The following is an 11,266-nucleotide window of genomic DNA, read 5'->3' as shown; positions in this document are numbered from 1 at the left end:
TTCGGCTTATTTGCAGCCCTAGTTCTAGTGGAGGATTGAATTAAGTGATCAAATGAAAGAGATTGTAAGTAGAAGATTCTGAATTTAAAACCTTTCACTTGCTATAAAAAAAAAAAGAAGAGTGGTATGTTCGTTCTGTTGATAAATGCAAATCTAGGACGATTACTCATTCCGTAAGTATTCCAAACCTTGGAAGTCTTCAAGGTGATAACATCTGGCTAAAGGCCAAGCTAGTCCTCTCCAAAAGAGTAAAACCACATTGGTGAAACCGTTTGCCATGATTCGCCATGAACGACTGAACTAATTTGCCTCTCCTTCATAAGTGCTGTTGATTCTAAAGCCTAAAACTCCGTTAGGTAAAATGACTAATTTCATTTTGCATCCTTCAACTTGTGAACCATTTTCATTATAATAGAATTTAATTTTGGACAAAATATACCTTGAGATTTTTCATACTTGTGACATTTTGGTCTAAGTGTTAATAATGTTAATAAAATTAATCCTTCCAAGCACCTGAGGGATACACATAGTTATTTAGCAGGTCAAATTGTACTTTGCATCCTCAACCTATCACCCTTTTCAACTTTGCGTCCTTACCGTTAATATTTGGAGACATTGAACCGCCACTAATTTGCTTTTAGGGAAAATTATATTTTACCCTCTGTGGTCTAGTATTTTTTTACATAATCTTCTTATGATTTCAAAAACTATACATAATTTTCTCATGGTTTGGATTTAAATGTCAAAATGACGGAAATGATCATTCATAACGGAATCTTTAAAAATGTTGAAATTACCTTATAAATACATGACACACTAACCCTGTATGATTTTATATTTTACTATATAACCTCTTTATGATTTAATGTGTGGAAAAATTTGTATTTTTGAGAAGTAGAATATTGAGTAATAAAACCTATAAATTTGGAGAGATTAGTGGAGAGAAATTCTATATAACTATAACTGTGTATTAGCTGTAGAGGAGCTAATTTGGTGTAAAATCTTATTTCTAGAATTAAGGATATAATTGTGTATAGTTTCCTAATATATGCTGAAACCTGTTGTATATATTCTTTTGGATCAATGAAATAATTATTCCCCTTATTCATTATTTTCAAGTTAGTATCAGAGCATCTTTGCCTGATTTTTTTTTCTGTTTCATTTTTCCTCCTTATTTTTTACATTGTCCCCTGTCCCTTCATCATGTCTGAAACATCATCAGACTCTACCATTAATTCTCAAACTACTGCCTCTTCATCCAAAAACAGAATCGAATCCTTGAAAACTAGGGTTGATTCTCACTCAATTCAGATTATTACTATTCGGCTGAATGGAGATAATTTTCTCCGATGGTCACAAGTAGTCCGGATGTATATCAGAGGTCGTGGCAAGATGGGGTATTTAACAGGTGAAACAAAGGCTCCAATAAGCACGGATCCTGCTTACGCAACATGGGACGCGGAAAACTCCATGGTAATAACATGGCTTGTAAACTCAATGGAAGAAGATATTAGTTCTAACTACATGTGCTATTCAACGGCACAAGAGTTATGGGAAAATATCAATCAGATGTACTCTGATTTGGGAAATCAGTCCTGAATTTTCGAGTTGACTCTCAAAATTGGAGATCTACGTCAAGGGGAAGACACTGTCACAAAATATTTCAATTCGCTTAAGCGAATATGGCAGGATTTGGATCTCTTCAACAGTTATGAGTAGAAATCAACAGAGGATTTTCAGCATCATAAGAAAACTGTTGAAGACAGCCAGATCTTTAAATTTCTGGCTGGGCTAAACGTTGAATTTGATGAAGTTAGAGGGAGAATTATTGGGAGACAACCTCTTCCTTCAATTGGTGAGGTGTTCTCAGAGGTTAGAATGGAGGAAAGCAGAAGAAATGTAATGCTAGGAAAGAAGGGTCCTGGAGTTGCTGTTGAACGATCGGCTTTAGAGGTTGTCTCATCCTTTAAAACATCAACTTATCAGCGTAGAACAGAAGAAAAATCCAGTGAAAAACCACAGGTCTGGTGTGACTATTGTAATAAGCCTCGTCACACTCGTGACACATGTTGGAAACTGAACGGAAAACCTCCAAATTGGAAAAACAGAGGAGAGAAGTCTGGAAGAGGAGTTCCTACTACTAATGAAGCTGATGCTGGCCCTTTCACCAAAGAACAAATGGAGCATCTTCTTATGCTACTGAAATCCAGTTCTACCTCATCTGACTTTCCTAATGCTTCTATGGCTCATACAATTGGATTTAAGGCTCTATTCAATTCTTTTTGTCTAATTCCTCAACCTTTTCTGCTCCATGGATCATAGATTTTGGAGCCTCAGATCATATGACAAATTCATTTAAACTCTTCCAATCATATACACCATGTTCTGGAAATAAAAAGATCAAGGTTGCAGATGGAGGTTTCTCTCCTGTTGCTGGAAAAGGTTCAATACAGACCTCAAAAATATTAACCTGAAATCTGTTCTTTATGTTCCAAAATTGGCCTACAATCTTTTATCAGCTAGTAAACTAACAAAAGATTCTAATTGTTTGGCTATTTTCGATGAATCTCATTGTATTTTTCAGGACAAGAATTCGAGGATGACAATTGGCAGGGCTAGAATGATCAATGGCCTTTACTGTCTTGAGGATAATTCACCTAGTGCTCAAATTGCTCAAGAGTCTAGTAGTAATATTTCTGTATCTGCTTATGAACAAATAATGGTTTGGCATTACAGATTGGGCCATCCTAGTTTTATTTATCTAAAACATTTGTTTTCTTTGCTTTTTAAGACTGTGAACCCCCTGAAACTAAAATGTGAAAGTTGTTTGCTTACTAAAAGTCAACTAAAATCTTATGTCCCAAGGCCTTATTTACCATCAAAACCATTTTATTTTTTCATAGTGATGTTTGGGGACCCTTAAGGGTTACTACTGTTTCTAAAAAAAGGTGGTTTGTAACGTTCATAGATGACCATACTCGTCTATGTTGGGTATACTTAATGCATAAGAAGTCAGAAGTAGCAACCATTTTTCAAAATTTCTATAACATGATAGAAAATCAATTTCAAACAAAAGAAAGTATTTTGCAGTCTGATAATAGAACAGAGTATTATAATAGTATTCTTGGAACATTTTTTGAAGAAAAAGGGATCTTACATCAGTCTTCTTGCACTGATACCCCCGAACAAAATAGAATTGCCGAGCGTAAAAACAAACATCTGTTGGAAGTCGCTTGTGCCATGATGTTTTATATGAACTTACCAAAATATTTTTGGGGGGATACTGTTTTAACAGCATCATACCTAATTAATAGGATGCCTTCTAAGGTCTTACAATATAGTACTCTTTTAGAGTGCTTTAAAAACAATTTCCCTGAATCAAGAGTTAATTCAAATTTGCCTTTAAAAATATTTGGATGCACTGCTTATGTGTATATTCCAAAGAAATCTGGTCCAAGTTGGATCCTAGGGCCGAAAAATGTGTCTTTGTTGGTTATGCTCCAAATAAAAAAGGGTACAAATTCTTTAATCCTCTCACACGAAAAGTCTTGTCACTATGGATGCAACTTTTTTGGAAGGTCTTCCTTTCTTTAACAAACCTTTGATTCAGGGGAAGAATTCTAGTGAATCAAATTTTTAGGAAACTGAAGCTTTACCAAATATAATTTTTGAAACAGATAAGGAAACGAAGATCCCTCAATTTGATAGTGCAGAAACTGATATTGGTTTATCATATATGGAAATATTACGATGAGAGAAAAATCGTTCCAATCTTGAGCCTGTGGTCTACACTAGGAAAAATACTTTTAAAAAGGGTGAAGGTCCATTGATGAGTCCAGCTCCTGTTCACAAGAAGTCCTCGAGTGAAGTCTGTCCAAATACATCAGGTAATACTTCACCTTTCTTTTCTTCTACTGTTCCAGAATCTGACCCAGTTTTAAACCCTATTCTTCCTACTCAAGAATCTGATCTTGATCTTCCTATCGCCATTAGGAAAGGAACCTGTACTTGTATTAGACATCCAATTTCCAAATATGTGTCCTATGATAACCTTTCTCCTAAATATAGAGCCTTTACCACTGAAATTTCAAAACTTGTGATTCCTAGAAACATTAAAGAAGCGTTGGATGATCAGAACTGGAAATCTGCAGTGTTTGAAGAGATGGAAGCATTGAGGAAGAATGATACGTGGGATATGGTGGAGTTGCCTAGAGAGAAAAAGATTGTTGGGTGCAAATGGGTGTTTACAGTTAAAAGCAAAGCAGATGGTACTGTAGAAAGGTACAAGGCCAGATTAGTTGAGAAGGGTTTTAGACAAACCCATGGAATAGATTATCAAGAAACATTTGCCCCTGTTGCCAAGATAAATTCTATTCAGGTCCTTTTATCTCTTGCTATTAATGCAAATTGGCCATTGCACCAACTTGATGTGAAAAATGCATTTCTTAATGGAGACCTAGAAGAGGAGGTGTTTATGAGTCTTTCTCCAGGTTTTGTAGACAAATATGGTGTTGGAAAAGTTTGCAAACTGAAAAAATCTCTTTATGGACTTAAACAATCACCAAGAGCTTGGTTTGAACGCTTCGGCAAAGCTGTTAAAAAATTTGGTTTCTTACAAAGTCAGGCTGGCCATACTTTGTTTTATAGGCATTCAAAAGAAGGTAAAGTTGCAATTTTAATTGTATACATCGATGACATTATTTTAACAGGGGATGATTGTGGAGGATTAGAGAATTTGAAGAAGTTTCTGGTCAAGGAATTCAAAATCAAGGACTTGGGAAACTTAAAGTATTTTCTCGGGATGGAGTTTGCACGATCCAAGGAGGAATTGTTGTAAGTCAAAAGAAGTATGTGCTTGATTTGCTCAAAGAGACAGGTATGATGGAATGCAGGCCAGCTCAAACTCCCATGGAGCCAAATTTGAAACTTCAACTAGCTAGTGCAGAGAAAGTAAGAGACGGAGAAAAGTTTCAAAGACTAGTTAGAAGACTTATTTATTTATCACACACTCGGCTTGACATAACATTTCCAGTAAGTATTGTTAGTCAGTTCATGCATTCACCGGGCCCAGAGCACTTTGAAGCAATTCATAGAATCTTAAGGTACCTAAAGAGAACACCTGGCAAAGGTATTTTCTTTAAGGCACAAGGACATCTTCAAGTTGAAGCCTATACTGATGCGGATTGGGCTGGATGTATAACAGATAGAAGATCAACTTCTGGATATTGTACATATGTGGGAGGTAATTTGGTAACTTGGAGAAGTAAGAAGCAGAATGTTGTGGCAAGGAGCAGTGCAGAAGCAGAGTTCCGGGCTATTGCTCAAGGTATTTGTGAAGTGATATGGATTGGAAGAATATTACAAGAGTTGAAGGTTTTAGAAGTACTTCCTATGAAATTGTATTGTGACAATAAAGCGGCTATTTCTATTGCTCATAGTCCAGTTCTTCATGACCGAACGAAACATGTTGAAGTAGATAAGCACTTCATCAAAGAAAAAATAGAATGAGCTGTAGTCTGCATGACCTATGTGCCAACTAGAGACCAAGTGACAGATCTGCTTACAAAGAGTCTTCCCAAAAAAGAGTCTGATTTGTTAGTGAGCAAGCTGGTGATGAACGATATCTTCAAACCACCTTGAGGGGGAGTGTAGGAAAATCTGTATTTTTAGGAAGTAGAATATTGAGTAATAAAACCGTGTAAATTAGGAGAGATTAGTGGAGAGAAATTCTATATAACTATAACTGTGTATTAGCTGTAGAGGAGCTAATTTGGTGTAAAATCTATTCCTAGGATTAAGGATATAATTGTGAATAGTTTCCTAATATAGGCTAAAACCTGTTATATATATTCTTTTGGATCAATGAAATAATTATTCCCCTCATTCATTATTTTCAAGTTAATGTTTTATCATACAACCCCGATATGATTTTCAAAATATACACATATCCCCCTTGGTTAATAAATAATTTTCAACTTTATATAAAGGTATTTTTGACATTTAGGTGATTCTGTTACAAATGATCATTTCTGTCACTTTGACACTTTAATCCAAATTATGAAGGGATTATATATAGCTTTTAAAACCATTGGGGGATTATGTAGAAAATACTAAATTATAGGGGGATAAAGTGTAATTTGCCCTTGCTTTTAATTACACTGACAGGTATTTTAAATGTGCAGCACTCACACATGCATACACTTTTACCCTGTGCATTTGGCACTCCTAGCCATTGTCTACTAGAACAATTATTTTTAAAATTTTTATACTTTTATAATTATGGGAATATTAACTAATCCACTAAAAGGGCATGTACAATTTATTTAGGCGCTATTAACAGTAAAGGGTATTAAATTGTTTGATAATTGATTTATTTATCAATCAATAAACCTATTGAATTTATTGTCAAATAGTTTGAGAAAGTACATCATAGTTGCTGTTTTTAATGTGTTAAATCAATATCAAGTAACACAACTTAAGTATTGGTTAAAAATATAACACATGGATGTCGACATTCTAATCCTGATAATACATACAAATTGTTGGATAGTTATATACTCACTCATTCATGTCTTATTATCTGTACATGTTTATCGTAGCTGTCACATGCCGGAAGGTTTCTTCCTGCCGGGGCTATAGGTGCAGACCTGATCTAGAATTTCTTATGATATTGGAAGCACTTTGCACCCAGTTGGCATGTAAAAGACTAAACCCAAAAGGTTGCTAGTTTAACGACTTCCTTCCGCAGACCTGCATCATTATTTTACAGGAGCTGTCCTCTTACAACCATAACATCAACTAATTTTCAAGTTTGATGGAAACCTTTAGGCTTGCTTGGTGTTGATTTCCTAGTTGATGGAGAAGCATCATCTGTTATAATGTAGTACCAAAGGTTGTGAGGAATTGCAATTTGCAAGCATGAAATTGCTGTGTGCCTGTAAAAGAAGGAATAAACAAGACTTTAGTACACAGGAATTTTATGCAGAAGAAGGTTTTAGCTACAGTCTCTGTCTAAGATTTGGTTTTCTAATACCATTCTATTTTGAGCTGGTGATGTAGGGGTTCAAGTTTGGTTCCGAATTTGAATAGCCAAATATGTTAATCTTTTGCCTGGCGAGAAAAGTGTTCCTACGATCTTCATTGTGTATTTTATTTTTGGGTAAAATATCAAAAAACTCGTGATTTGTCAAATGTCCAATTTAACTCTCTCTGGTTTGAAAACTTACATTATAACTCCTTGTGAATTGAAAATTAGACGGAAAGCATCCAATCTAACAGTTATACATGAAATGTCAATATTGCTCCTGTATAAATGAACTTCCTACAGTTTGCCGAATGTTCAATTTAACTCCTTTTTGTTTGAAAACTACACTATAACTCCTTGCAATTTTGACTAAATTGAAAATCAAATGGAAAGTATTTCATGTATAGTAGGTGCAATATTGACATTTTATGTACAACCGTTAAATTGGATACTTTCAATCCAATTTTCAATTTAGTCGAAATTATAGGAAGTTATAGTATATGTTTCCTAATTAGGGAAAGTTAAATTGAATATTTGGCAAATTATAGGAAGTTTTTTGGTATTTTATCGTTTATTTTCTAGTAGGAGAGGAATGAGATTTAAAAAATAGAAAGGAACTTTGCTAGTTACCTCTCAGCATCGTTTTTAATTTGTGTTAAAGCTTTTGTGCTCCGATAAATTTCGTATGTGCTTATCTATTTGAAGTGATCAAATTCCCTCATCGTCCTAGATCAAAATCAAAGAGATTCAACAATTAATGAGAAATATTTCTCGAAGCCTCATTGCTTTTTATACCTTTTGACTCTTTCTTCTGTTTGTGTCAAGAGAAAACTGCCCGGTTACAGAAATCAATCACAAGCATACATGGCTCGGAGAAAACTGAATTCTGTAGAGAACTAAATGATAACGAAGGAAGGGGAAAAAAACTTTTGTGTTGAGTCTAGGATTAAAAATCAGATGGTAAAAGCAGAGAAAGAGACAGCGAGCTGGAGCCAGACAGGATTGGTGGCAGTGCATAATTTCATCAGTGTTTTCCTGCAATCACCTTCGCCTTCATTTACCAATCTGAATGAAGATGATGCAGGTTTTGTTGCGCTTTGGAGTAGTCCATGACATCACCTTCCAATCTTCTCTTCTTTGCAAAACTTGACTGAGCAGCCGCAGCGGCAGGCTCTACCCCTAGGAAGTCGAGAGTCAATCTCTCACTTCCCCCCATGAGGACGTGATCTCTATCCGAAAGGATACCAGAAGTTCCATTTGACGAATGCATCAAAAGAGTATTGGGGTCATATAGGCCACCAGATTGGGAAGCACTGAAACTGTTAATTCTCTGAATTCCAGCCTCCGTAGACTTTCCGTAAGCATCTAAATTTCGCATATATAAACTATTGGGAACTCCACCGGAAGTTTGCCCGCCCACTGCACTAGAACCCTCCTGAATTGAGTTAGAAGTATTCATACTACTGGTAGAATACCCTGAAAATCCTCTGAGGAGGATTGGAGCCATTGAATTGTCACTGATTTTTGCACCCATTTCTGCAGCCTTCTGTAACAAGGCTGTTGCTGAGCTGAAAGCCGATCCAATTGGTAGATGAGAATTGCCATTGTGACCCCCTAAGGTGCTGAAGCTTGTGCGAGGATTCGCCCCATTTGGGCTAAAAATAGGATCCACATTGCTTGACACCGCCAGGAGCCCCTGAGCATTCAGGGATAAAGGCTTTAGTACTGAAGTATCCATGTTAGCGTGAGAAATGGACAGATTCATCATGGGGTTAGTGGGGTCAGGCACTGGCAATGGAGAAGGAAACAATTCTTGTGCTTGGTGTTGTAACATTCCTCCCGTGGCTGCAGCGAGGGTCTGGTTCATTTTGTTGTTCTCTTCGATCAAAGCATCACAGAAGGCTCTGTGAGTCACGAAACTATCCTTTCTGCAAAAGAAAGAATCTAAGAAAACCTCTTCAAGTGGAATGCAGGCCTGATTATTGAGGGCTTTTTCTCAACTTATTTTCTGAATCTGCTTTTAGCTTCTAATTTTAGAAAATCAGTTACGTGATATCATCAATTGCTATTTGTTACGTCTTTTAGATTTTTCTTTATCTTTAAAGCTAAAACAAGCCAAAATCAGAACCAACAAAGACACCTGTTTCTTGGATTCTGATTTTGGCTTCTAAAATCAGCTTTTACAAAAATCAGAATCAGTTGAGGATAGACCCTAAGTATGCAGATGCATTACATCAACAAGAAGTTTCATGAGTATTTCACCTTGAGAAGATGGTTCCACAATCACAGCGGTACTCGCGAGTTCCACAGATCTTGGTGTGGGCCTTCCAGTCGGACTGCACAGCATACCGCTTGGAGCACTTGTCACATTTCCATTTCTTCTCTCCATGCTTCCTGCAGAAATGCTTCTTGATCCCAGTTAAGTCCCCTAGAGCCCGGCTTGGATCATGATGAACACAGCTCGGTTCTGGGCAGACATATACCCTCTTCTTCACTTGTGTCGTTGGCCTTTGCTTAAGCTTCCAGGGCAGGTTATGGCCTCTCCTGTGCAGTTGCAGATTCTGATCCCTCTGGAATCCTTTGTGGCACACTTCACAAATGTACCTGTTCGTCGCCATAAGAGTCCTAGGTGACAAGGCCACAACCTCTGCATCAGGATCTGCAAGTAAACAGAAAACACAATCAACATTAAGCAAGACACAATCATGATTAGTCTACTTTGTTTTTAATTTGATTAACTAATTAGCTATGTTGGTTCGATATTTGGGCAAAAGAAAAACAGATTAAAAATGAGATGATCAATCAAGTAGAGTTATAATTAGTATTGTTGCATTGCCTGGATTCCCAGGAAGATTTCTTTTCTTCTTAGAAGTTGTTGCAGTGTTTTGAGTGGACTGATCAGCGCCATTATCCAAAGGATTAGGACTATCATTTGATGATTGTGTAATTACAGTTCCTGGAAACTGCTCATCTTCTTCTTCAAAATCCTGAACTACATAGTTGGACATGTTGATTGCAAGAAACAAACTAATCTCGCTTTTTCGGGTCCGCGGGCAAGAGATTCTGTTGCAGGTTTTGGAGAAGAGGGAAACATTACTGAAGTTATATGGTTCTTGGAAAGTGTAAGCAAGCTAGGAGACAAAAACAAGGAGAAATTCCTCATCATACTCGATCAAAGAAACCATGGTCCAAGAATTGTTAATCAAATGCCTTAAAAATTCTGTTGAACAATGACACATCCATTCTTAATTCTTCAAGAATGGACGTTTAGGAGTTGCTTTGTTTGTCCTATTTAGCAGCTCAAAGCATCAGTCGTTCACTACAGATACGTAACATGTAATCTATTACACAACTTTATAGCTACTTAGTCAGATGAAAATGAAACTCATGACTCGTTAAACTCAATGCAGATTTACATGTATATAAATCTACATATCATTGACTGCAGTCTAGGGTACTAAACACTTCTAAAATAAGTTAATTTGCCGTTCATGGATGAATCTACATGACAACTAATAGAAGAAGAAAGAGCAAAGAAATGAGTGGGAGAAAAGAATGAGTCGGGAAATATGAAGATAAGGGCATCAGACAATTTGTAAGCGACAAAGAGGAGAATTACAAGCGAGAGATCCATATAAAGAGACAATCTAGGCCTCCTACTGTTAAATATACTAATTTAGTAAATTTGTTCAATCGTAATATTATAAACTCAAAAGAGTTTTGGATACCTGCTTCCTACCTTCGTCCATTCACCCTGCAGCATATACTCTCATGACCGAGCAGCATTGTGGCGCCCCACCTTTCGGCAGCTCAGGACCCCACAATGACAACGTGTTCCACACACTAACCGACTTTTCAATACCGTTTGTACACAGTAACAGAGCCAACACCCTATAGACTAGACTAGTTAGAGGGCTCAAATTTATTTTTCACAGTACATGAAATTAAATTAGGGGTGCAATCAAGTCAAGTCGCTCGCGAGTAGCTTGTGAGCGGCTTGGTAAAAAGCTTGGCTCGAGCTCGGTCAAACTGAGCTCGAGCTACTCGTTACATTCAACGAGTCAAGTTTGAACTCCAAAAATAAATATTCGAGTGCTCGACGAGTTTAATCGAGTTTTCATATTATATTTATATTATATTATATGAGAAAAAATTTATAGGTTTATTTCAAAATTCGAGCTCGAGCTCGAGTAGATCGGACTTGATATTTACTCGAGTTTACTCTAGATTAAACGAGTTGAA

General features: G+C 36.6%; 2 protein-coding genes across 2 annotated transcripts; one reads left to right on the top strand and one right to left on the bottom strand.

The window, feature by feature from the left end:
• The first annotated feature begins 4,881 nt into the window (after positions 1-4,881).
• On the top strand, positions 4,882-5,508 carry LOC140037959 (secreted RxLR effector protein 161-like). Its single transcript, XM_072083147.1, has one exon. The coding sequence runs from the start codon at positions 4,882-4,884 to the stop codon at positions 5,506-5,508; it is 627 nt and encodes a 208-aa protein (XP_071939248.1).
• Positions 5,509-7,778: 2,270 nt separating this feature from the next.
• LOC113735923 (protein indeterminate-domain 4, chloroplastic-like) lies at positions 7,779-10,151 on the bottom strand. Its single transcript, XM_072083246.1, has 3 exons — positions 9,861-10,151; positions 9,287-9,683; positions 7,779-8,952 (listed from the first exon to the last, which is right to left on the bottom strand). The coding sequence occupies exons 1-3, from the start codon at positions 10,030-10,032 to the stop codon at positions 8,082-8,084; spliced, it is 1,440 nt and encodes a 479-aa protein (XP_071939347.1). The 5' UTR covers positions 10,033-10,151; the 3' UTR covers positions 7,779-8,081.
• Positions 10,152-11,266: the final 1,115 nt, after the last annotated feature.

The sequence above is a fragment of the Coffea arabica genome, chromosome 3c, assembly GCF_036785885.1.
Source record: "Coffea arabica cultivar ET-39 chromosome 3c, Coffea Arabica ET-39 HiFi, whole genome shotgun sequence".
Taxonomy (NCBI): domain Eukaryota; kingdom Viridiplantae; phylum Streptophyta; class Magnoliopsida; order Gentianales; family Rubiaceae; genus Coffea; species Coffea arabica.
The sequence above is the reverse complement of the archived record's forward strand: the minus strand, read 5'-3'. Positions and strand labels throughout refer to the sequence as shown.